General features: G+C 47.6%; 1 protein-coding gene across 1 annotated transcript in view; it reads right to left on the bottom strand.

Moving 5' to 3' along the window:
• The window catches only part of C4H11orf49 (chromosome 4 C11orf49 homolog), a 242,936-nt gene that overhangs the window by 49,006 nt on the left and 166,116 nt on the right, over nt 1–27,814 (bottom strand). Inside the window, exon 4 of the mRNA XM_030199487.1 lies at nt 5,290–5,374. Within this exon, the coding sequence (XP_030055347.1) occupies nt 5,290–5,374 (85 nt within the window). The remainder of the gene's footprint in view (nt 1–5,289; nt 5,375–27,814) is intronic.

Raw genomic sequence — 27,814 nt, 5'->3', positions numbered from 1 at the left:
AGCGAATTGCGACAACTGGGGGACAGGCGGATGACATCTTCTAGATTCCCGGTGGCTTGGCACCACCGGGAAGCTAGGGTCCATTGATCAGATCTCATGTGAAGACGAGCCATGGGAGTCACATGAACAGTGGAGGCCATATGACCCAGGAGTCTCAACATCTGCCGAGCTGTGACCTGCTGAGACGCTCTGGCCTGGGAAGCGAGGGACAGGAGGTTGTGGGCCCTCGCTTCGGGAAGAAAGGCCTGAGCCGTCTGTGAATTCAGCAGAGCTCCTATGAATTCCAGAGATTGGACTGGCTGGAGATGGGACTTTGGGTAATTTATCACAAACCCCAGCAATTCCAGGAGGTGAATAGTGCACTGCATGGACCGGAGAGCCCCTGCCTCTGAGGTGTTCTTGACCAGCCAATTGTCGAGATACGGGAACACATGCACTCCCCGCTTGCGTACATACGCCGCAACCACCACGAGACACTTCGTGAACACCCGTGGTGCAGAGGCGAGCCCAAAGGGCAGCACACAATACTGAAAGTGCCGTGTCCCCAGACGGAATCTGAGATACTGTCTGTGAGCTGGCAGTATCGGGATGTGAGTATAAGCGTCCTTTAAATCCAGGGAACATAGCCAATCGTCTTTCTGAATCATTGGTAGAAGGGTGCCCAAGGAAAGCATCCTGAACTTTTCTTTGACCAGGTATTTGTTCAGGCCTCTCAGGTCTAGGATGGGACGCATCCCCCCTGTTTTCTTTTCCACAAGGAAGTACCTGGAATAGAATCCCTGCCCTTCCTGCCCGGGTGGTACGGGCTCGACCGCATTGGCGCTGAGAAGGGCGGATAGTTCCTCTGCAAGTACCTGCTTGTGATGGGAGCTGAAGGATTGGGCTCCCGGCGGGCAATTTGGTGGAGTGGAGGCCAAATTCAGGGTGTATCCGCACCGGACTATTTGGAGAACCCACTGGTCGGAGGTTATCAGAGGCCACCTTTGGTGAAAAGCTTTCAACCTCCCTCCGACCGGCAGGCCGTCCGGTACGGACACTTTGATGGCGGCTATGTTCCCATGGATCCAGTCAAAAGCCCGTCCCCTTCTCCACTACTGCCAACTCCAGACTTCGCGCCTTCTGTCTCGCTGCACCCTACGCCTGGAATAAACTACCTGAGCCCCTACATCTTGCTCCATCCTTGGCCACCTTTAAATCTAGACTGAAAGCCCACCTCTTTAACATTGCTTTTGACTCGTAACCACTTGTAACCACTCGCCTCCACCTACCCTCCTCTCTTCCTTCCCGTTCACATTAATTGATTTGATTTGCTTACTTTATTTATTTTTTGTCTATTAGATTGTAAGCTCTTTGAGCAGGGACTGTCTTTCTTCTATGTTTGTGCAGCGCTGCGTATGCCTTGTAGCGCTATAGAAATGCTAAATAGTAGTAGTAGTAGGCGCCGGGGGCTGCTTAGGCGCACGCTGTTAACGGGAACAAGCGCGCTGGGACTGTCCCTGTGCCTGAGGAGGCCTTCAGGCCGGCTGGGAGTACCTACGCTTGTTGTAGGCGTAGGGTGCAGCCTGCCTGGCCCGGGAAAAACGTCCACCTGTTGAGGTGGATGCTGAAGGCGCCCGGTGGGAGAGCTTGTCGAGAGTGGTTTCCCGCTGGTGCAGTTGGTCCACCAACTGCTCGACCTTCTCACCAAAAATGTTATCCCCCCCCCGGCAAGGATCATCCGCCAGTCTTTGCTGGGTGCGGTTGTCCAGGTCAGAGGCACGCAGCCAGGAGAGTCTGCGCATCACTATACCTTGGGCCGCAGCTCGGGATGCCACATCACAGGTGTCATAGATACCCCTGGACAGGAATTTTCTGCACGCCTTCAGCTGCCTGACCACCTCCTGAAAAGGCCTGGACTGCTCCGGAGGGAGCTTGTCGACCAGGTCCGCCAGTTGCTTCACATTGTTCCGCATGTGAATGCTCGTGTAGAGCTGGTATGACTGGATGCGGGTCACGAGCATTGAAGATTGGTAGGCCTTCCTCCCAAACGAGTCCAGAGTGCGAGACTCCCGCCCCGGGGGCGCCAAGGCGGTATCCCTCGAACTCCGTGCTCTCTTGAGAGCAGAGTCCACGACCGCCGAGTCATGAGGCAATTGGGGCCGCATCAACTCTGGGTCAGAGTGGATCCTGTATTGGGACTCCGCTTTCTTGGGGATGGTGGGATTAGATAATAGCTTCAGCCAGTTCCGAAGCAGTGTCTCTTTGAGGACATTGTGCAACGGCACCGTGGAAGACTCTCTAAGTGGTGATGGATAGTCGAGGACCTCGAGCATCTCAGCCCTCGGCTCATCCACAGAGACCACGGGGAAGGGAATGCAAATAGACATGTCCCTGACGAAGGAGGCAAAGGAGAGGCTCTCAGGTGGTGACAGCTTCCTCTCCGGTGAAGGAGTGGGGTCGGAGGGAAGGCCCTCAGACTCCTCTGAGGAGAAATATCTGGGGTCCTCCTCCTCCCCCCACGAGGCCTCTTCCTCGGTGTCGGACATGAGCTCTTGCAGCTCTGACCTAAACCGGGCCCGTCTCGACTGCGAGGAACCACATCCTCGATGATGGCGTCGAGCGGTGGACTCCCGCGTCGGCGGGGATGAAGCTCCCTCCATCGACGGGGATTCCACCTGCGTGGCGGTCGACACCGGTGCCGCAAGCGGCGTCGGTGTCGGAGGCCTCGGCATCGGGCTGGAGCACACCGGCGCCGGCAAAGCCTGGCACATCAGCCCTTCCATAATCCCAGGAAGGATGGCTCGGAGGCACTCGTCAAGGTCCGCTGCCGGGAAAGGCAGGGGGGCCGGTGCGGGTGTCGGTGTCGGAAGCTGCTCGGGTCCAGGAGACGGTACCGAAGCACCCATGGGCTGACACGACACCTCTTCGACCGAGGGGGAACGCTCCTCTCGGCACTGCCGCTTCCTTGGCGTCGAATCATCTCTGGAGGTGCCGGAGCTGGTGGTCCCATGCGCCGTGGGCGACTGATGCCGGTGCTTTTTCGGTTTCTTACGGTGCCCGTCATCGGCGTTGGGTGGCAGAGATGAAGAGGAGGTAGAACCCCCCCGGCCTCGAGGAATCGGGTCTGACAGGATTCGGTCCCGATGGCCCTGGGTAGAGGGAGTGGCCGGGGCCGATTGCCCGCTCGGCCGCTCACCCCTGCCGTCGCCGGCAGACCGGCAGCCCAACGGTACCTGTACTCCTGGGGTCGATGCCATTGTCGGTGCCGATTTCGTCGACATCGGTACCGAAGATCCGGCCGTCGACACCGATGCCGTCGAGGGGCCGGCGCAAGTTCCAAAAAGACGGTCCCGTAGAACTTGCCTCGCCACCTGTGTCCGCTTCCACAAGCCGAGACACAAGGTGCACGTCTCGGTATTATGCTCCGGCCCAAGGCACTGGAGGCACCAAGCGTGGGTATCGGTTTGCGAGATCTGCCAGCCGCACCGACCACACTTCTTGAATCCGCTCGGGACCTTCGAGGACATCGACGGTAAAATCGCGTTGGCGAAATCAAAGTCGTCTATGGTGGTGGTAAAAAGCACACCCGAAATGAAAACGACCGTGCGGCCACAAGGCCGCAACGAGGCGCCCCCGCTAAAGACGACGAGGGGACAACTTCTTTTTTTTTTTTAGGGAAAAAACGAAGCGCGAACGCGCACAAAGAGAAAAACCTCGTCTCTCTCCAGCGCGGAAACCGGAAAAAACTAAGCGGGAACGGTCGCGCACGGGCGGGAAGATGGCCGCGCATGCGCGGTGGGCGTGCCCTGCGTGCGGGACCGCCCTCGAAGTTTTGTTCCGGTTGGTGGGGGCTACCGTGGACGTCAACCCCAGTCGTGAGAACAAGCAGCCTGCTTGTCCTCGGAGAAAGAACAATACACCTGAGGGGGGAGGCTTGGAGGTGATGCGCCGGGGGGGGGGGGGGGGGGTTGGGTGTTGTGCTGCACCAGGGAGGATGTGCAGTGGCAACCCACCCCGGGTGGCAGCCAACCAAGGAACACCACTGGAGCCCTGTCATCCCCTTTATCATTTTGGTCATCCTTCTCTGTATCTTTTCTAGTTCCATTACATTTTTTCTGAGATGAGACTACCAGAACTGTACACAGTACTCAAAAGTGCGGTTGCAACATAGCGCGATACAGAAACAATATGATATTCTTCATTCCTTTTCTGATAATTCTTCATACTCTGCTTTTTTTTTTTTTGGCCACTGCCACATACTGAGCCAAGGATTTCAACGTATTGTCCATGATAACTCTAACGCCTAGGAATTCTTCCAGGGTGGTGACTCCTGGGCTTTTTAGATTTATTACATTCACCTTTTTCTAAATTCAAGCTAAGGCAAGTTACATATTCAGGTGTGTGAGAACCTAGCATCATATAACACAGTAACAGCAGATAAAGACCTGAATGGTCCATCCAGTCTGCCCAATAGTCACATTCATTATCAATTCAAGATTAAATGAACAATGAACGTGAGATTACATACTTGATCATGGTCTTTCTTTGGTGCTTCTGGGACATAGACCACAGAAGTCCACCCGGCTCTGTCATTATGTTACAACTACTGAAGCTGCCGTCAAAGCCTACTCCAGCCTATCTGAATCTGTCATTTGTAGGACACAGACCGTAAAAGTCTGCCCGGCCCTGTCCTCTATTCAGTGTGTTTTTTCTAGTAAAAAAGGTGCTGGTACTTATATGCTAGGCCACCCTTCAGGAGTAGGGTGATCACTGAGGGACCCACCCCATAATAGCCAGGCCCCCTGCAACCAGTCACAGAATCCATGACAAGACAGAATTGGTGTGTAGAACCAGAGCTCTATCATTAAAACTTGGGTTCCATGGGTCAATTTTAGCAGACAGTGGAAAAGGTGCCGGTACTCAGTACTCCCAAGTACCCCCTCAAAAAAGCCCTGCCTCTATTTGAATTATTCTTTCTTATATGCATTACCTGCACTTGTCCATGTTAAATTTCATCTGCCCCCTGCATACCCAGTTTCCAGGCTTGCAAAGTCCTTCTGCTATTTCTAACAGTCTGTTGGTGATTTAACAGCATTTGATAATTTTGTGCCATCTGCAAATCTGAACACCTCCCTTGTTGTTCCCATTTCTAGATCATTTATAAAAATGCCTTCTATTTTTAAGTGTTTATAAATTGAAAATTTAGGTGTTTATTTTGCAGCTAGTTAGGGTTTTTTTCATGAGTCCAAAGTGTCCAATAAGAAGTGACACGTGCTAGAAATCAATGGATTCTAGAGAGCTGTGACACACCTTGCTGCCTTCTGAGTGAGATCCATCGGAAAGTCTGGGCACAGCATCTGCAGCAAGCAGTGATACTCCTTCACTGTCAGTAAGTCTGGAAGACACAAGGGACAGAAAATAAAGACTTCAGAGACTTCTCAAAACCCAAAAGAAAAAGTTCAAGTTTCAAGTTTATCCCAGACTTAATATACTGCTTATGAGAAAACTATCAAAGCAGTTTACAAATTTATTAAAGGAAAGAAAGGAAGAAAAGACCTACAATAATACAGGAAAGAAAAGGTGTTCAGAGTTCTGCTCCATGATGTTCTCTTACTGAGTTCTGTTATGGTTTATTTATACTTTATTTAATGTTGATGTTTTTCTCTCATGTTGTGATGTGGTCAATATTCTCTAATAATTCACTGCCTCAAGAAAGACATACATATACAGTGCAAGACTGTTTATCCGTCCTACTGATTTATTTTCACTGCCCCTTCTCCCAAGCTAGCATAGTCCTAGCTTTGATTGCAGTGGTCTTGCATTGCATCCTTTTGGTTAGTTTAATTTTGGCTGCAGGAAACTGGTAATATTCCCTTGGAGACAGAAGAGCTTTGAATATAGCACTCAGACATTATATACGTGTGGCTAATGTAGCTTTAGTTCAACCACCCAGGCACTGTGCCTTATTGAGACTATAGCTTTAGCCGTAGCAAACTGGCTTTGACTTCCTGGGTGTAATGTTGGTAAGTATTATGTGCAGACTGGTAAAGAGGCAGTGAAGCTAGATAGATGGCACTGATAAGTAAGCACAGAGAGGGGAGTGCAGGGAGGAATCATAGACAGCACTGTTACAGAGACAGAGGACTGCAGATAGAAGTCATAGACAGCACTGCTAAAAAGAGACAGAGGACCAGTGGTGTAGCCACGAGTGGGCCCAGGCCCACCCAGTAGCAGCACACCTATGATATGGCTGGCGGGGATCCCCAAGCCCTGACAATTGAAAACTCCCAACAGCTCTCCCTCCTGTGATTGATACACACTGCTCGCACTGGCCCTACAGCCTTCCCTCTGATGCAACTTCCTGTTTCTACATAGGAACATCAGATAGAAGGCTGTAGAGCCAGTGTGAGCAATGAGAATCAGTCACTGCTTGCTGCTGGCAAAGATCTGCTGTTTAAAAGGTATACGGGGGTGGGTCTGACAGATTGGATGGCCTGTGGGCAGGCAGGATAGACCAAACTGCCTGTGGGGCAGGGTTCTTCTGCCCACCCAACTTGGGCCCAGGCCCACCCAAAATTGGGTGTCTGGCTACATCCCTGCAGAGGACTGCAGGTAGGATTGGGAAGAAGGCAGGGAGTCACAGACAGCAGTGATAAAACTGCATTCATGTAGGACTGGGGGAAGAGAAGAGAAGGGTAGTAAGCTGCACTGGTAAGACTGTAGGATATTACAGACAGCACTGGATTACAAGTAGAGGACTCAGACAGTGTTTGTAAAGAGACAAGGAACCAAAGATAGGCAACATCAGTAAAAAGAAAAGGCAGTGGAGCTAGGTCTCCAACCACAGAGAATCACAGGGAACTGAGAAGCGGAGAATTGACCAACAGGGGGCAGTGTTTGTAGAAAAGAAGGAAAAGGAGATGGAGTTGGACAGGGCAGGAGGAGAAGCACAAGCTGGCAGAAAAGAGGAGATTTTGGATTGGACCAAGCAGTCATTTACTTTTAAATAAAAACAGGAATTTGTGAAGGTGGTGGATGCTGAAGGAGGGGAAAGAGGCTGAAAATTCAGCCACTTCCTCACCTGCAAGGTCAAACTGAATGTAAGTGGTATGTCATGTTGATATGTGTTCAATGTTAAAGATAAGATTTATGTCTTTTACAGTGTTGTAGTGGGTTACCCAAGCCAAATGTGGTTTGAAGGTTGGTATGATGAGGGCATGACCTATACAACTACTGTCCAGCTGACAGAGTTGGTGACATGCAAGGTATGAGCTTTCTAATCCAGCCACTTTTACTGGATGAGGAAAGCCGTCACATGGCAGGATACCAAGATGGTCTGTAGGCATTTCGTTGGCTAAGCTGCCTCAAGGCAGTTCTGCTAGTAATATAAGTACATAAGTACATAAGTATTGCCATACTGGGAAAGACCAAAGGTCCATTGAGCCCAGCATCCTGTTTCCAACAGTGGCCAATCCAGGTCACAAATACAGGTCCGTGCCAACACAGTAAGCGGGGTAAGCACCGCAGGGGGGCGCTGACCTCTGGAGGGCGCCGCCGCGGTGATTACCCTCGCCGCTTACCTCAGCTCCGCGCCACCCTGGGGGCTTTAAATCTTTTACCTCCGACGGTCGCAGCAGCTGAGCAGTATCAGTGAAAGCGCTGCCGACGTCTCCAGCCTTCCCTTCGCGCTCATTGGTTCCCTCAGTGCCCCGCCCTCACAAGGAAATTACGTCAGAAGAAGGCGGGACACTGAGGGAACAAACGAGCGAGCGCGAAGGGAAGGCTGGAGACGTCGGCAGCGCTTTCACTGACGCTGCTCAGCTGCTGCAACCGTCGGAGGTAAAAGATTTAAAGCCCCCAGGGCGGCGTGGAGCTGAGGTAAGGGAAGGGCAGAGAGGGAAATGGATGGGAGGGCAGGGCAAGGCCCAGGGAGAGGAGAAATTGCTGGAAATGGAGAGGAGGGGAGAGAGGAGAATTGCTGGATATGGATGGAGGAGGGAAGGGAAGAGAGGGACAAGGATGGACATGGATGGGAGGGCATGGCCCAGGGAGAGAGGAGAAATTGCTGGACATGGAGGGGAGAGAGGAGAATTGTTGGACATGGATGGAGGGGAGGGAAGGGAAGACAGAGGAAGGAGATGCACATGGATGGAGAGGAAGGGAGAGAGAAGAAATGCTGGGCATGGATGGAGGGGAGGGAAGAGAGAGGAAGGAGATGAGATGAGGGAAAAGGAAGCGAGGAGAAAAACTGCACATGGATGGAGAAAATAGGCAGAAGCTGGATCCACTGGACAGTCAAGTCTGCGGAGGACCCAGCTTTTACTTATGGATATAGAGCAAGAAAGGAAGAAAGTAAAGAAATAAATGGAAAGGAAGCCCTGGAAACGGAGTTAAGAGGATAGATAGCAGCAGAATCAGATACTAAGCCAGCATGATCAGAAAAAGAAAGTTACCAGACAACAAAGGTAGAAAAAAATCATTTTATTTTCATTTTAGCGTTTGGAATATGTCCACTTTGAGAATTTGCATCTGCTATCTTATTTTGCAATGTATAGCAATTTGTTTCTAAGAATATTGCTGACAATTCCTGTCAGTGTGGCAAGTGGTGAGCGAACATTTTCACGGTTAAAAATCATAAAAAATTATTTGCGATCAAGTATTTCGCAAGAAAGGCTTGTAAGCCTTGCCATGATTGCTATTGAGAATGATATATGTGCCCAGTTAGATATCAAAGATTTAATTACTAATTTCATGAACATGAAAGCACGAAAAGCTAAGTGGTTGTAAACCTTCTATTTGTTGAGCAATCCCACAAAGATGCACTCCATCTTTCAGCTCCTATTTCCTTTGCATCTTGTGTCACACGGGGGGGGGGGGGGGGCAACTGATAGTCTGCAGGGGGGCACCAGAGACCCTAGGCACAGCCCTGCACAAATACCTGGCAAGATCCCAAAATGTACAAAACATTTTATACTGCTTATCCCAGAAATAGTGGATTTTCCCCAGTCCATTTAATAACGGTCTATGGACTTTTCCTTTAGGAAGCCGTCCAAACCTTTTTTAAACTCCGCTAAGCTAACCGCCTTTATCACATGCTCTGGCAACGAATTCCAGAGTTTAATTACACATTGAGTGAAGAAACATTTTCTCTGATTCGTTTTAAATTTACTACATTGTAGCTTCATCGCATGCCCCCTAGTCCTAGTATTTTTGGAAAACGTGAACAGACGCTTCACATCTACCCGTTCAACTCCACTCATTATTTTATAGACCTCTAACATATCTCCCCTCAGCCGCCTTTTCTCCAAGCTGAAGAGCCCTAGCCGCTTTAGCCTTTCCTCATAGGGAAGTCGTCCCATCCCCTCTATCATTTTCGTCGCCCTTCTCTGCACCTTTTCTAATTCCACTATATCTTTTTTGAGATGCGGCGACCAGAATTGAACATAATATTCGAGGTGCGGTCGCACCATGGAGCGATACAAATGTATTATAACATCCTCATTTTTGTTTTCCATTCCTTTCCTAATAATACCCAACATTCTATTTGCTTTCTTAGCCGCAGCGGCACACTGAGCAGAAGGTTTCAACGTATCATTAACGACGACACCTAGATCCCCCTCCTGGCCCGTGACCCCTAACGTGGAACCCTGCACGACACAGCCACAATTCGGGTTCCTCTTTCCCACATGCATCATATGATGAACAGCTCCAGAGGGAGGCATGTTTTATTCTAATGCAGAGGTTCTCAACCCAGTCCTTGGGCTCACCCAGCCAGTCAGGTTTTCGGGATATCCATAATGAATATGTATGTGATACATTTGCATGCACTGCCTCTGTTGTTTGCAAATCTATTTCATACATATTCATCGTGTGTATCCTGAAAAATTGACCGGCTAGTTGTGTCCCCGAGAACTGGGTTGAGAACCACTGTATTTGGTCTTATCTGTTCATTCAGGTCCAGTGGAGGGAGAGATGGAGGTGTTTAAGATAGTGTGGGGACAATGATACCATGTAATGTTACCATGGCCAATGACTGCTATGCAAGATTCCCTTTAAATAAATAAAGTTAATGGGTAGGGGGTAAAGAGATGAGAATTACAAGTAGACAACAATAGTAAAGAGACACAAATCCAAGCAGCACTGCTAAAGAGGCAAAAGAGCAGATGCAAACAGCACTAGTGAGGAGCCAGGGACCCAAGCCAATCGAATGGCAGGGCACTGCTAAGCTTGAAATGTATCACACACAGTACTACAGCCTGACAGCAGTGAGCAAAAGGCTTGGGACTCATGCAAGCAGAACTATTAAGAAGGTATGAGCAGCAGAGTTAAGAAAATAGGGGTAACAGCAGGCAGCACATTTGTTTTACTTGTGTAAAAATATCTGGAAGAGGTGTAATTTGAAAGCTGGTTACATTTCATAAAATCCACTGACTATTTAGCATTTACCACATGTCTCTAAATCAACCTCATTATATTTGGCACTAGTTATCAAAGACTTATGCTGTTTACATAGGGGTTACTGCGAAAAGCACAGCCACTGCTGTAGCATTACTTACATTATTTCATGCAAAACTTTGTGCAGAATGGCCACTAGGGAACAAAGAACAGAGATGGCATAAAAAGTAGACTGAATTTATGACAACGACTTGGACCTTTACTACTAGAAAGTAGGACACCAGGGGAGACACTTTTTGGCTAACTGTAAAATTCTTTGGTAACAAGCTAAAAAAAGGATAAATCGAATTCGCCATACTGTTTTCCAAGTTATATGAATTAGAGACTAGAGAACAGGGAAGATGGGAAAAAAGGAAGAAAGAGGCATTGGGAGATTAAAATGGTTACTCCATAGTTATTCTGATCTTATCAAATACAAACATAGGTCTTTACCTTATAAAACAATAGAAATACCCATTGTTTGTATTACAAAATGATTTTTCCCTCGAGTTTTAGATAAGAGGCAGAGAGAAATAATGCCATTGCAGTTATAAATGCAGTATAGCAAATGTCTGCACTGGAGAGGATCATCACTGTTCTCACTCCCAGGGTACGTTGGATAGAACCGGGATCCGCCTTTTCAGCACCTGGGACAGACAATCAGAATTACAGCTCCTTCCTCCCCCTCACACTTTTGTATTTAACTGTGCTTTAGTTGTGGACAATGTAGTTTATCATACAATATACACGATGCACTGAGTCTACAATATAAATATTAGTAGTATAATGTAACACTGAGTTGATATGAGAATAAAATTGCTTGGGAATACAATCCAACTAATATGCAGCAGATGCAAGCATCCTCACCTCACTCTCATCTACGCATGTACTTCAGCCACATACTTTTGCACCTGTTCCCAACCAGGTCCTTCAATGTATTTTTGGCTGCTTTTGTGAGGCAGTTTCATAACGATATATAGGTTCCTTTGAGGGGCATAATCAAAAGGGGCGCCCAAGTTTTCCTGAGGACGTCCTCGCAGAACGTCCCGGTGAAGGGGCGGGGGAAACCCGTATTATCGAAACAAGATGGACGTCCATCTTTTGTTTTGATAATACGGTCGGGGACGCCCAAATCTGGAAATTTAGGTCGACCTTAGAGATGGTCGTCCGTAGAATTGGTCGTTTCTGATTTTCAGCGATTAAGGAAACTGAGGACACCCATCTCAGAAATGACCAAATCCAAGCCCTTTGGTCATGGGCCAGCCAGCATTCGTAGTGCACTGGTCACCCTCATATCCCAGGACACCAACCGGGCACCCTAGGGGACACTGCAGTGGATTTCAGAAATTGCTCCAAGTGCATAGCTCCCTTACTGTGTGTGCTGAGACCCTTTGGAGGGCTCACATTTACCACCACGTGTAACAGGTAGGGGGGGATGGGCCTGGGTCCGCCGGCCTGAAGTGCACTGCACCCACTAAAACTGCTCCAGGGACCTGCATACTGCTGCAATGGACCTGAGTATGACATTTGAGGCTGGCAAAAAATATTTTGAAAAAATGTTTTTGAGGGTGGGAGGGGGTTAGTGACCACTGGGGGAGTAAGGGAAGGTGATCCCCGATTCCCTCCAGTGGTCATCTGGTCAGTTTGGGCACCTTTTCGTGGCTTGGTCATAACAAAAAAAGGACCAAGTAAAGTCGTCCAAGTGCTCGCCAGGGACGCCCTTCTTTTTTCGATTATGGGTCGAGGACGCCCATGTGTTAGGCATGCCCAAGTCCCGCCTTCGCTAAGCCTCCGACACGCCCCTGGGAACTTTGGTCGTCCCCGCTACGGAAAGCAGTTGGGGACACCCAAAATTGGCTTTCGATTATGCCGATTTGGGCAACCCTGGGATTTGTGTCGAAAGATGGGCGTCCTTCCCTTTCGAAAATAAGCCTGTTAGTGTCTTTAAAAAATAGACTTAAAATTGATTATTGCACAAGTATGTAGATGTGCTGAGCTATGAAATTTTATTAGTAGGTTTGTGCCCTTTTGAGGCTTCTCCATCAGACGTCCAGGGCATCAACCTTCTTTAATCCCCTCTAGTCTCAGCTTTGACATCAGAGATGATCTCAATACAAAAAAAAATCTGAGAGACTTGAGAACATTCTTATGACAAGATTTACCTGTCCTTATCCTCTTCAGGGGACAGAATCCCATCTCTACATATGAAGGGACTCCAAACACTATATCACAAATACAGAACATCTATCACTTCAGTGCTGGTGTAAGATTATTTCTGGTTTCCGTGGCAAAACTGCTTGAGTATAGGCACTCTCTGCATACCAGTCACTAGAAGGGTTCTAGTGTATGTGAAACAAACAGATGAAGAAGCATGTGCAAAGCACAAAATAGCACACAGAAGTTGAATTCTTATCTAGTTCCAAGAGAGCTGCATCACCACGGGCATGATTTCCTAACACCATTTTCCCCATTCTGTGTCTACCAGAAAAAAAACTCAGTAAATGAGGCCCCAGGTTATGGTTGCAGTGATTGGTGATGAACTGGAAATAGGATAATTTCCCGGCTCTACTTAGAATGAGTCACACAAAAAAATCAGTTCATGATTATATTGTGGAGCCCAAGTATTTGTACGAAAGCCAGATCAGAATAGATGCTTTACATCTACTCCTACATACCCAACAGTGACCTAGGTGGCCTTCAAGGGACATTCACAGGTCAATTACTGTTGTTTTTTCTCTTCCTGCTCAAAAGGTCACCGAGGCCCATACGGAAAATGACACATGCCCAAGCAACAGCTCTGCCAGCAGCTGCTGAAATAAACATGGGTATGACCACAGCACTTCATCCTGTCTCCAGGGCATTATGACTCCAGTCCAGACCACAGTTGAGCAAATAGAGCTCTTTAGTGTGGTAAAGTAGAGAAAGGAGGAGAGGCACAAACTCTAGGGCAAGAAGAAGCCTCAAATTCTGCACATCAGGGCACAGGATGCTTACAGAGAAGAAAAAGATGCTCCAATGGAGGGGAATGCATATTATTTATTTGGATTTTGCTCACACCTTTTCATTAGTAGCTCAAGGTGAGTTACATTCTGGTACTCTGGGTATTTCCCTGTCTCTGGAAGGGTCACAATCTAATTAAACTCTGGAATTCATTGCCAGAGAATGTGGTACAGGCAGTTGGCTTAGCGGAGTTTTAAAAAGGTATGCATGGCTTCCTAAAGGAAAAGTCCATAGACCATTATTAAATTGACTTGGGGAAAATCCACTGCTTATTTCTGAGATAAGTAGCATAAAATGTATTGAAATTTTTTGGGATCTTGCCAGGTATTTGTGACCTGGATTGGCCACTGTTGGAAACAGGATGCTGGGCTTGATGGACCTTTGGTCTGTCCCAGTGTGGCAATACTTATATAATTTTGTACCTGAGGCAATGGAGGGTTGACTTGCTCAAGATCACAAGGAGCAGCAGTAGGATTTGAACTGGCCACCTCTGGATGCTAAGACCAGTGCTCTAATCACTTGGACACAGGATTCTGGACAACAGAGAGAGTTACCAAGGTCTTCACAGATGAAATGAAAAGGGAAAAAAACCCCACCTCTGAATCTGTGGTCTTGGGGTGGCTCCAAAGAGGAGGGGAATTAAAGGTCTCACTGAAAAAAGGGGTGATGTTCCAGACACAGAAATGTGTCCTAAGCATAGGCGGTCGGTGGCCCAACTGTTTGGGGAGGCTAAAGGGGGCGGGTTAGGGGTGGGGCCAGGGGCAGAGCTTACCTCCATAACTGTCTGACAACACACAGAAAAAAAATAAGTAAAAATAATAATCACAATTAATACCTTTTATTAAATTTAAATATTAGATATGTATCATATGTCAAAGAATAAAGTGGTTGCTCAAAGCATATACTACTACTACTACTACTATTTAGCATTTCTATAGCGCTACAAGGCATACGCAGCGCTGCACAAACATAGAAGAAAGACAGTCCCTGCTCAAAGAGCTTACAATCTAATAGACAAAAAATAAATAAAGTAAGCAAATCAAATCAATTAATGTGAACGGGAAGGAAGAGAGGAGGGTAGGTGGAGGCGAGTGGTTACAAGTGGTTACGAGTCAAAAGCAATGTTAAAGAGGTGGGCTTTCAGTCTAGATTTAAAGGTGGCCAAGGATGGGGCAAGACGTAGGGGCTCAGGAAGTTTATTCCAGGCGTAGGGTGCAGCGAGACAGAAGGCGCGAAGTCTGGAGTTGGCAGTAGTGGAGAAGGGAACAGATAAGAAGGATTTATCCATGGAGCGGAGTGCACGGGAAGGGGTGTAGGGAAGGACGAGTGTGGAGAGATACTGGGGAGCAGCAGAGTGAATACATTTATAGGTTAGTAGAAGAAGTTTGAACAGGATGCGAAAACGGATAGGGAGCCAGTGAAGGGTCTTGAGGAGAGGGGTAGTATGAGTAAAGCGACCCTGGCGGAAGATGAGACGGGCAGCAGAGTTTTGAACCGACTGGAGAGGGGAGAGGTGACTAAGTGGGAGGCCAGCAAGAAGCAGATTGCAGTAGTCTAAACGAGAGGTGACAAGGGTGTGGATGAGGGTTTTGGTAGAGTGCTCGGAAAGAAAGGGGCGGATTTTACGGATGTTGTAAAGAAAGAAACAACAGGTCTTGGCAGTCTGCTGAATATGAGCAGAGAAGGAGAGAGAAGAGTCAAAGATGAGTCAAAGGTTTCGAGCCGAGGAGACAGGGAGAATGAGAGAGCCATCAACAGAAATAGAAAACGGGGGGAGCGGGGAGGTGGGTTTGGGGGGGAAAATGAGAAGCTCGGTTTTGGTCATATTTAATTTCAGGTGGCGTTGAGACATCCAGACAGCAATCCTGCTTATAATCGAACGAGAAAAACGCCCAAGTTCCGACCTAAATCGGGAGATGGGCGTTTATCTCACAAAACCGAATAAAGCGGTATAATCGAAAGCCGATTTTTGGACGTTTTCAACTGCACTCCGTCGCGGATGCGGACAAAGTTGATGGGGGCGTGTCAGAGGTGTGGCGAAGGCGGAACTGGGGCGTGGTTATCTGCCGAACAGAGATGGGCGCATTTCACAGATAATGGGACAAAAGTATGCGTTTTTAGCTAGAATTTAGGGCACTTTTCCTGGACCCTGTTTTTTTCACGAATAAGGCCCCAAAAAGTGCCCTAAATGACCAGATGACCACTGGAGGGAATCGGGGATGACCTCCCCTGACTCCCCCAGTGGTCATAACCCCCTCCCACCACAAAAAATGATGTTTCACAACTTTTTATTTTGACCCTCAAATGTCATACCCACCTCCCTGGCAGCAGTATGCAGGTCCCTGGAGCAGTTGTTAGGGGGTGCAGTGGACTTCAGGCAGGTGGACCCAGGCCCATCCCCCCCTACCTGTTACAATTGTGCTGCTTAATGCTTAGTCGTCCAACCCCCCCAAACCCACTGTACCCACATGTAGGTGCCCCCCTTCACCCCTTAGGGCTATAGTAAAGATGTAGACTTGTGGGCAGTGGGTTTTGAGGGGGATTTGGGGGGCTCAACACAAAAGGGAAGGGTGCTATGCACCTGGGAGCTCTTTTACCTTTTGTTCTGTTTTTGTAAAAGTGCCCCCTAGGGTGCCTGGTTGGTGTCCTGGCATGTTAGGGGGACCAGTGCACTACTAATCCTGGCCCCTCCCACGAACAAATGCCTTGGATTTATTCGTTTTTGAGCTGGGCGATTTCATTGTCCATTATCGCTGAAAAGCAAAAACGCCCAGCTCACAACTTGGCGAATAAAACATGGACGTCTAATTTTTTCGAAAATACGCTTGGGTCCGCCCCTTCACGGACCCGTTCTCGGAGATAAACGCCCATGGAGATAGGCGTTTCTGTTCGATTATGCCCCTCAATGTCAGACAAGCACGCTGAAACTTTGGTTTGGATGCAAGGTGAGATATCAGGGGTAGAAAGGTAGATTTGGGAGTCATCAGCATAGAGATGGTAGGAAAAGCCATGGGATGAGATTAATGAACCAAGGGAAGAAGTGTAGATAGAAAAGAGGAGGGGACCAAGAACAGAACCCTGAGGTACGCCGACAGGCAGAGGGATAGAAGTAGAAGAGGATCCACCAGAGTGAACACTAAAGGTGCGGAGGGAGAGGTAGGAAGAGAACCAGGAAAGGACAGAGCCCTGGAATCCAAGTGCAAAACACTATGCACAACATTGTGCAAAAACACACTCAGAACCTTACTGTACCATAAATATTACACTGGGCAGACCCCAATACACCAATATACCACCCATACGGAAAATGCAGACCGTCAACAATATGAAACAAGGGATCATGATATCACAATTCTCATGTAGAGCCATTGAACATCCTTTTAGGGTGCATAGTGTTCACAATGAGCTCCTTTTATTAATGACCATACGTAGATCCTTCAAGAGGTAGTGTGTCATGATTTAGGCTCTAAAACCCTTTCTGATGTTTTGGTGCCACACAGGCCAATACACAATCTCTCCACCGCAAAACACTATACACAAACTTGTGCAAAAACACACTTATAACCTTACCAAACCATAACAGCACTAATTCCAAGGACAGGACGAGCTACAACCTTATGCATGGAAAGGCAGCACTGTAATTACACCGGGCTCTAAAACACCTAGTGAAACAACCTAGTGAAACAAAAAAAAAAAAACAACAAAAAGGGCTGCAAATACTACAAGCTAGCAGAATACTGCACCTTGATCACACATGAAATACATGACACAACAGATATGAAGGCAAAATACTGAACTGGAAAGTTACCTCAAGAAGTCGGACTCAGCATGTAGCAATACTAGAAAAATTGAAACTTACATGCAAAATATCACAGATGCACATTTCCAAAAGCTGACATATTCCAATTAATAAATTCTGAATAAAAAATGTTTTCTACCTTTGCTGTCTGAGCATTTAGTTTTTCTATTAGTGTCTTCTGTTTTATGCAGTGTCTTCTTTCCATTTGATATTTTTTCTCTCACCATGTCCTTTTTCAAGATCTTATTTCCATTTTGTTTCTTCATGACGCCCAACTCCTTTCTTTTCCTTTCTCTCTTCTCCTATATCTGTCTCTGACACTGATCTTTGTTTCTCATCTATGTTTTTATCCCTCCTCCAGTCCTCAGTCTCCCTCCACTTACCTCTCTAGTCCTCCCATTTTCATGTCTCTCATTCTTTGTCAGCCTCCTATTCCCTTGTCTTTCAGGTACTTTTTAGTTCCCCATTTCCATTCTTTGTGCTCATCCTCTTCCTAGACTCATCTACAATCACCTGCCTCTCATCCCTTCACCAACCAGTTTCTTCCTCATCACTCATCCTCTCTCCACCTTCAGTTCCTGACTTACATCACACTCCTACCCCACTTTTACTTCCCCATTTCTAACCTCTCACACCTCCATCAATAACTTCTTTTACCCCCTTAATAGCCCTCTGCCTCTTTCTTTTCATCCCTGTGTAATCTGAGGTTTAAAAAAAAAAAAAGGGAAAAAAAGTTACTGTCCTTCTGATGGCTGCAATTTTTTTGAAGGATGGCTAGCAAGAGAGAGAACCCTGGGAGCACAACTGGCTTTGGGGGTTGCTCTGTAGCTGTGTGGTTGAGGTGGAAGCCAGCAGAAGACTGTCAGTGTCAGCACAAAGAGAAGGTAGTGAAGGCAACAGCCACAAACCATGGCAGCGACGTCAATCAAGAAAAAGGCATTTCAGGCTCGCCTCCAGCTTCTTCCTTCAAACAGTGTCCCGCCTTCTGCGATGATGCATTTCCTGTTTCCGCGAGGGCGGAACACTGTGTGAAGGGAGAAGCTGGAGGCGAGCCTGTAGTGCCTTTTTCTTGATTGACGTCGCTGGGAAGTAAAAGGTTAAAGCACGCACATGCGCGTGCGGAGGGGGGGAAGGGAGGAGGAGGGCTGCCGATCGGGAAGCCGGTGAGAGTGTGAAGGAAGGAGGGAGAGCTATCTGGCAAAAGCGCTGTGTTTGTGAGGGCAGCAGCCAAAGGAAGTCCACGATTGGGCTGGGGAGGCTTAGCCTCCCCAAGCCTCTTATACGGGCCGCCTATGGTCCTAACGGAACCAAGATGAAAGGTAAGCAAAATCACATTGGAAGAGATGGATGAAACAAAAAGAGAGGCAGAGGAAAATCAGAAAGAGAGAGATAAAACATAAGGGAAAGGAACAGAGCATTAAGAGACAGGAGAGGAGAAAGGAGAAGGAAGTCAGGTGGAGGAGTGCAAATGAAGCAGATGCACTAACAAGCTCTTTTAGATGGTGGTGTTGTCATTTATAAAACCAAACGGGGCACTTCTGAAAAGATTTTGAAAGTTAGCAGGGTAAACCCCTAATTCTGAAAAATTTCCTCACTGGCCAGCTCTGGAGAACTTGGGCCAGATTTTCAATTTAGCAGGTCAGTATGGATTTTCAGCTTCCAACGGGTTAAATTTAGCAGGACAACTCTGGTCACACAAATAGCTGTCCTAAATTTAGCCACACAATGTTGTCTTGCTAGATTTATGAGAATTTCAGCTGCAAATCTAGCTGGTTAGGGTCAGCTGAAAATCTGGCTAAAGGTAACAGGGTTATCCAGTTATTTTGCTGCTCAATGGCCCATTGAAATTTGACCCTGAAGTGATTTTCCATCATTCTTTATCACATAAGAGAAAATAGCATTTGTTAAAAGAAATCTAACAAATAATTAGGTAGACATAAAAGCTCCTAAATGTTCACATAACAAACATCCCCTTACCCAAGGAAAGAACAAATAACAGTGTCTAGGTAGTCACCCAGCCTGCCTCTGGAAGACAAATTAGCAATTCCGAGTTCTGCATTTTACAACATTCATTAACTTAAACATAAAGGTAATGTGCCATTTAAAAAACTGTAAAAACTACCTGGTCAATATTCAATCTGTGGCAGACAGTGTTTTCTTAAACACTCGCCATCTTCAAGTGGCAAGATGGTGGCATAAAGCCAGAGTGGTGAGAGGGGTTGAAGCTCTGCTGTTCCTCTATTTGGTAGTTTTACTTTTCTGGCTTGTTGAGGCTATGCCGCATACTAAGAGGAAAGGTGTCTTGAAGTCTGTGCCCCCGCTGGTCAGCTCAGCAGAAGCTTGACCGCTTCCTATTTGGACCCCATTCGCAAAGTTCCGGGAAGCAATGCCCCGCTGAGGGAATGGCAGAGGAGCTGGAGCTGGAGACCTTGTTGTCGCCCCTGAGGTCCAATGCATCTTCAGCAGCGTTGTGTGGGGGATTGCAGCCAGCTGAAGTGGCTGAAAGAGCATTTCCCATCGAGGGAAGTGCACCGTCCAGAGAAATGCAGTCAGTTGATAACATCAAGGGAGCAGCTAATTCTCTTGCTGCCCCGATGGAGGTGAATTTACATACTTTATGAGCTATGCTGCAAAGGATAGATTCAATTATTGCCAAATCCACAGGAGAGGTATCAGTTTTGGTTACTAAGTTTGACGATTTAGTAAAGATTGTGGACTCTGTTAAAACCGATCTTACCAGACAGGTGCAGGGTGAAATAAAATCATTGCAATAATTTAAGATGGCTACAATAAAGGATAAAATGGTGCTTCACAGGAAATAGAACAGATGGTAAAATTATGTATAATCATACCTGATAATTTTCTTTCCATTAATCATAGCTGATCAATCCATAGACTGGTGGGTTGTGTCCATCTACCAGCAGGTGGAGATAGAGAGCAAACTTTTGCCTCCCTATATGTGGTCATGTGCTGCCGGAAACTCCTCAGTATGTCGATATCAAAGCTCCATCCGCAGGACTCAGCACTTAGAGAATTACACCCACGAAGGGACACTCTGCCCAGCTCACCACCGCCGAAACGGGGGAGGGGAATTAACCCAGCTCATCCCCACACAAGTGGGGGAGGGGAATTCGTCCAGCTCATCCCCGCGGAGCGGGGGAGGGACACCACACCCGCCGATGCGGGGGGATCTGGCTTATCCTGCAACCGCAACCGCGGGAGGAGCTGACTGACCCTAACACCGCCGAAGCGGGAGGGGTACAAAGCTGCCCTACAGCCGCACGAAGCGGGAGGGAGTGCCGGCAGAATTTATGTCTCAATCCAGCCCCGTAAAACGGAGGGGAGAGGAATGCAGCAGCTCACTGTAACACAAAGTCGTCTCAACTCTTGAAGAATCCAAGTGAAAGAAGAACTTGAACACGAAGTCCTCCTGAAGTAACTGAAGGCTAAACTTGAACCTAAAATTCAACCAGAATATAAACAGTACAGATATCTGGGAGGGGCTATGGATTGATCAGCTATGATTAATGGAAAGAAAATTATCAGGTATGATTATACATAATTTTACCTTCCATATCATCAAGCTGATCAATCCATAGACTGGTGGGATGTACCGAAGCAGTACTCACCCAGGGCGGGACATAGAAATCCCTGACCTCAACACTGAAGCTCCAAACCGGGCCTCCGCCCGTGCAGCCACAGTCAAACGGTAATGCTTGGAGAATGTATGAGCCGAAGCCCACGTTGCCGCCTTGCATATCTCTTCCAAGGAGACGGATCCGGCCTCTGCCATCGAGGCCGCCTGAGCTCTCGTGGAGTGAGCCTTCAGCTGGATAGGCGGCACCTTCCCCGCGGCCACATAAGCCGCTGCAATGGCTTCCTGGACCCATCTTGCCACTGTAGGCTTAGCAGCCTGCAGACCCTTACGAGGACCTGCAAACAGGACAAACAGATGATCCGATTTCCGGAAATCATTGGTCACTTCCAAGTATCTGATGATGACTCGTCTCACATCCAGATATTCAAGAGCGGAGTACTCCTCTGGGTAGTCCTCCCTACGAAAGGAAGGGAGACAGAGCTGCTGATTCACATGGAAGCGAGAACCAATCTTGGGCAGGAAGGAAGGCACTGTGCGAATAGTCACTCCTGCCTCAGTGCACTGCAGAAAAGGCTCTCGACATGAGAGCGCCTGGAGCTCGGAAACTCTTCTGTCTGAAGTGATAGCCACCAAAAAGACTGCTTTCAACGTCAGGTCTTTCAGAGATGCCCTCGACAAGGGTTCCAAAGGCGGCTTCTGCAATGCTCTTAGCACCAGGTTGAGATTCCACGCAGGCACCACTGAGTGCAGAGGAGGGCGCAGGTGATTAACTCCCTTGAGAAAGCGCACCACATCTGGCTGCGAAGCCAGGGAAGCACCCTTCAGGCGGCCCCTGAAGCAAGCCAGAGCCGCTACCTGGACTTTAAGGGAACTGAGCGACAGGCCTTTCTCCAGACCTTCTTGCAGGAACGCCAACACTGAAGAAATTGGAGCAGTGAAGGGAGAAAGTGAGCCTGCTTCACACCATGCTGCAAAGATACGCCAAACCCTGGCGTAAGCAGTAGAAGTAGAGCGCTTCCTCGCTCTCAGCATAGTGGCGATGACCTTGTCTGAGAAGCCCTTCTTCCTCAGACGCTGCCGCTCAATAGCCAGGCCGTAAGACCAAAGGGAGAGGGATCCTCCATCACCACGGGACCCTGATGTAACAGGCCCTGCTCCACTGACAGCCGCAGAGGATCGTCGACTGAGAGCCTGAACAAGTCCGCATACCAGGGACGTCTGGGCCAATCCGGACCCACCAGGATTACCCTGCCGGGATGCTTTGCCACCCGGTCTAGCACCCTGCCCAACATGGGCCAGGGCGGGAACACATAGAGGAGCTCTTGTGTCGGCCACTGTTGGAGAAGAGCATCTACTCCCAGGGATCGAGGGTCCCGTCCTCTGCTGAAAAAGCGCGGCACTTGGCCATTGGCCGATGACGCCATCAGATCTAGGCTCGGCTGGCCCCAGCGCTTCGTGATGTCCAAGAACGCCTGAGCAGATAGTTGCCTCAGAAGAGGGAGCAGGGGCAGCGTTTTGCATGAGGAAAGCCTGATGCAGCAGCAAAACAAACTCGGGGGAGAAACCCCCCAGACTGTGCACTTCCGCAGCCTGGGCAACAGCCCTAGACGCACTCTCAACCGGCGCTCGCAATAGCGGGGGAGAGACATGCTGCACATCCAAAATGGCGTCCGGCGCGAAACTCCGTGAAGGAGCCGCGCAGGAAGAACGGCGCTTAACTTTAGCCGCTTTTGTGCCGTCGCCCAAATTAAGGGCGTTCATGGCATTAATGTCTCCAACCTCAAGGGCGGCCCCGAAGAAGCCGTCCGAGCCGCGTGGCCGGCCAAGATGGCGGAGGCGAGGAGCGGGGGATGGGCGTTTATGGCGGGAAAAAACCGCCACGCCGGATGAACGACCGGGACATTCATCGGTCACTAAACTATCACCCATCAAGGGCGAATCAGGTTGTAAAACCCCCGCATCCCCTCTAGAAGCGCTCCAGCGATCCGGGGAGCGACCCTTTGCGCCCTCGCCCTCCGACGCCATTGCCACGAGGAGAAGAATCGGGGAACCCCCTGCCTGCTATAAAAAGGTAAAATTACCTGCTTGCCGCTCCGAGCTGTAACGAACTGGTGTCCCAGTGAGTAGCTGCAATGAACGTTTAAAGAAACGTCGAATTAAACGCCTTTAAAGACGTTTAAAAATATATATATATTTTTTTTTTTAAACGGAGCCAGCGGGAGGGGGGAGAAAAGGAGGGACCTGGCACCACCAGGTTTGCACTTGCTCAAAAGAGCCCTCAACCCCAGGCCTCAACAAAACCTAAGGATTAGGCTTGGAGGCCTAGCCAGAGCTGCTGCTGTGTGTGACCACCACCTGCTGAGATAGAGAACATACTGAGGAGTTTCCGGCAGCACATGACCACATAGAGGGAGGCAAAAGTTTGCTCTCTATCTCCACCTGCTGGTAGATGGACACAACCCACCAGTCTATGGATTGATCAGCTTGATGATATGGAAGGAGAACTTTAACTGCTGTTTGAATCTTCGTTTACTTAATTTCCCCAAGTCTCCCGGGGTTATGCCACTAGATCTTTTAAAGAGATTTTTGGTAGAGAATTTCAAGTTTCCTTCGGAAGTGTTGCCTCCTATTAATAAGATATATTATTTGCCTTCTAAATTTATGCCCAGGAGAATAAAAGAAAAGATAAGGGAGAAGATAAAAAGGTTGAAGCTGATTTATCTATTGATGTGACTAATATTTCAGCGATCTTGGAACAGGCTATATCAGAAGCTACAGAGAGGGCTACAATGCTAGTCTCTTTTGTCTTTGAATAAGATGTGAATACGTTACTAAGACTCTTTTTCAAGTATTCTAAAGTTCAATTTGGAGGACAGAAGATCTGGATTTATCCTGTTGTTTCAAAAACTACACAGGAACACAGAAAGGAGTTTTTATCTATGCGACAAGAAACTTAAAAAATTGCAGCGTCTTTTTTGTTGGCATATCCCTGCAAGTGCCTGGTCAAGTCTGGAGGGTCTAAATATATGTTTTATGCTCCAGAGCAGCTGAAGGCTTTTCTTGATATGAAAAAATTAGTTTGATTGTTGTTGGACATAATAGTAATATTGAATGGGTGATCACGTTAAGCCTTACCTAAAAATTTATGCCTGATTTTTTTCTCCTTAATTATTGTTTTCACTCCCCCTTCTAATATTGGGGTTGAAGAAAGATTAATGATGTTTCCTTTTTTATTTTGGGAGTATATTTCCACTTATATCCTTGTTTTTTTGTTTCTTCTGTGTTACTGTAGCAAGAGTTGTTGTCTTGTGATTATACTTGAAATTTCCAATAAAAAATAAAATAAAAAAAAAAACATCATCTCCAGCTTACTTTACAGAATGTAATGTTTCGCCTCACCATAAGTTTGAAGCGAATTACAAATTTAAAATACATAACAAATCATCATATATTACCTTAAATCACATTACATTTTCCATCTCACAGATAGGCTGCAGAGAATACCTTCTCCTGCTTTAGACTTAGCCTGGCCTCAGAATGACAACCTATAGTATATCTCCTATCAAACTGAGCTCTCTTTTTCATCAAGCACTGCCATTTCCTCCCCTCACCCTCCCCACTGACAGTTTGAACTTCGTGGGTGTGGCTTGGATCTCTTTCAGGGAGAGAAAACTAACAACTTATAGCAGCAGCTTCAGAGAGCATTTTCCATCTCACAGATAGGCTGCAGAGAATACCTTCTCCTGCTTTAGACTTAGCCTGGCCTCAGAATGACAACCTATAGTATATCTCCTATCAAACTGAGCTCTCTTTTTCATCAAGCACTGCCATTTCCTCCCCTCACCCTCCCCACTGACAGTTTGAACTTCATGGGTGTGGCTTGGATCTCTTTCAGGGAGAGAAAACTAACAACTTATAGCAGCAGCTTCAGAGAGCATTTTCCATCTCACAGATAGGCTGCAGAGAATACCTTCTCCTGCTTTAGACTTAGCCTGGCCTCAGAATGACATCCTATAGTATATCTCCTATCAAACTGAGCTCTCTTTTTCATCAAGCACTGCCATTTCCTCCCCTCACCCTCCCCACTGACAGTTTGAACTTCGTGGGTGTGGCTTGGATCTCTTTCAGGGAGAGAAAACTAACAACTTATAGCAGCAGCTTCAGAGAGCATTTTCCATCTCACAGATAGGCTGCAGAGAATACCTTCTCCTGCTTTAGACTTAGCCTGGCCTCAGAATGACATCCTATAGTATATCTCCTATCAAACTGAGCTCTCTTTTTCATCAAGCACTGCCATTTCCTCCCCTCACCCTCCCCACTGACAGTTTGAACTTCGTGGGTGTGGCTTGGATCTCTTTCAGGGAGAGAAAACTAACAACTTATAGCAGCAGCTTCAGAGAGCATTTTCCATCTCACAGATAGGCTGCAGAGAATACCTTCTCCTGCTTTAGACTTAGCCTGGCCTCAGAATGACATCCTATAGTATATCTCCTATCAAACTGAGCTCTCTTTTTCATCAAGCACTGCCATTTCCTCCCCTCACCCTCCCCACTGACAGTTTGAACTTCGTGGGTGTGGCTTGGATCTCTTTCAGGGAGAGAAAACTAACAACTTATAGCAGCAGCTTCAGAGAGCATTTTCCATCTCACAGATAGGCTGCAGAGAATACCTTCTCCTGCTTTAGACTTAGCCTGGCCTCAGAATGACATCCTATAGTATATCTCCTATCAAACTGAGCTCTCTTTTTCATCAAGCACTGCCATTTCCTCCCCTCACCCTCCCCACTGACAGTTTGAACTTCGTGGGTGTGGCTTGGATCTCTTTCAGGGAGAGAAAACTAACAACTTATAGCAGCAGCTTCAGAGAGCATTTTCCATCTCACAGATAGGCTGCAGAGAATACCTTCTCCTACTTTAGACTTAGCCTGGCCTCAGAATGACATCCTATAGTATATCTCCTATCAAACTGAGCTCTCTTTTTCATCAAGCACTGCCATTTCCTCCCCTCACCCTCCCCACTGACAGTTTGAACTTCGTGGGTGTGGCTTGGATCTCTTTCAGGGAGAGAAAACTAACAACTTATAGCCAGTGTTGCCAGGTGGGCGGTTTTACCGCCCAATTGGGCGGTTTTCCGCGCCCCGCCGCGGGAAATTTTTGCCCGCGGCGGGTTGCGGTTTTTTGGGCGGTTTTTTAGGCTTCCGGGCGGCTTTTTGGGCGGCTTTTTGATTTTTTTTGGCCGCGGGGGGCGGGGTTAGTGACGTTTTTGGGCGGGGTTAGTGACGTTTTGGGCGGGGCCGATGACGTGGGAGGCGGGGCCGATGACATGGGAGGCGGGGCCGATGACGGGGAGGCGGGGCTGATGACGGGGAGACGGGCCCGATGACGTGGGAGGCGGGGCTGATGACGGGGAGGCGGGCCCGATGACGTGGGAGGCGGGGCCGGTGACGGTGGGGGCGGGGCCGGTGACGCGGGGGTGGGGGTGTCAGGGGCGGGGTTTGTGTTTGGGCGGGTTTTGGGCTGGTTTCTGGCCCGGATTGGGCTGGAAAAAAAATTTCTACCTGGCAACCCTGCTTATAGCAGCAGCTTCAGAGAGCATTTTCCATCTCACAGATAGGCTGCAGAGAATACCTTCTCCTGCTTCCACCCACCCTACCCCTCTACCCACCCACCCCTAGAGTGACATGTCTTATATAACCTCCCTATCAACCCACTCATTACTTTACCTCACCCATTTCTATTCTTCTATCACCTTCTCCCACTACTCCAACCAGAGTTACACCTAATCACACTGACCACCCTTCAACATCTTCTGTCCTTCTGTGACTGTTCTCTTGTGCTTGACTGCTTAAATATTTTAAATTTAAATGCTTTACTTTTTGTCTATTAGATTGTAAGCTCTTTGAGCAGGGACTGTCTTTCTTCTGTGTTTGTACAGCGCTGCGTACACTTTGTAGCGCTCTAGAAATGTTAAATAGTAGTAGTAGTAGTAGTACACAGCTTCAAAGAAACAATTCCTGTAAAGCCAAGCCTTTAAACTGTTTTAAAATCGAGCACAGCAGTGTATCTGACGTAATTCTAAATGTAGTTCATTTCAAAGTTTTGGCCCTAGAATTGCAAAAGCTCCTTTAAGTAGACTGTAATTTAATATTACTTGGTCTCACCAAGAGACCTTGAGAAGCCAACCTAAGATCTCTAGCGTTACTGTTGGAGTTATAGATTCTGGTTTTGGAGTCTAGAGTTTTTGAAATATTACAGCTGCTTGTTATTGTTCTTTTCATTGTCACTTGTGTAATCTGGAAATTTTAATCACAGCCCACGATTGTAGTCTACTCCTGATGAAGGCTGTAAAACCGAAATATAGTCTGTGTTCAGTAAGCAAGACTCTCTGGGACTGTACTTCCACATCTGTTCTTGAACAAGACTGAACACGTGTAATTAATAAAGAAGGTTTCTTCACCATCTTGAATCACCTTGTTGTTTTGTTTCTTCCACTTCTGCGGCTTCGCTTGTGCTTTTGTGCGGGAGTACTGGCTTTCACCTTTTTGGACTGCAATTCTTGGTGAACAGAAAGCAACAAGGCAAACGATCTGCAAAATCCAACGTGGAGAACAAAACCAGCAGATCAGTATAATATGCAAAATACTTTATTAAAGATACCGTATGTTAGACAAATGCCCGACACAGGCCGTGTTTCGCCCACCAAAGGGGCTGCGCGTCAGGGGCTAGTTTGTGTCTTTCCTAAACACGAATAGTCACAAATTGCATATCAGAGCAAGGATAAAAAACATTTCTTTTTTTAAAAAAACAGCCTAGGCAGCACATGACAGCGTCTCCTGTGGAGTAACCTAAGGTCTTAGGAAATTGGAACGGAAGCATACTCATTATATACAGAATACGTGGAGCAATGACCATTTTTATAGTTTCAATTCTCCCCCACCAACTAAGATGCAAGGGAGACCAAATAGTACAGGTGTCTCGAGTATTTTTCAAAAGTAAATCCATATT

The sequence above is a fragment of the Microcaecilia unicolor genome, chromosome 4 (genome assembly GCF_901765095.1).
Source record: "Microcaecilia unicolor chromosome 4, aMicUni1.1, whole genome shotgun sequence".
In the NCBI taxonomy this organism is placed as follows: Eukaryota; Metazoa; Chordata; class Amphibia; order Gymnophiona; family Siphonopidae; genus Microcaecilia; species Microcaecilia unicolor.
This window is presented reverse-complemented; position numbering and strand designations above follow the sequence as displayed.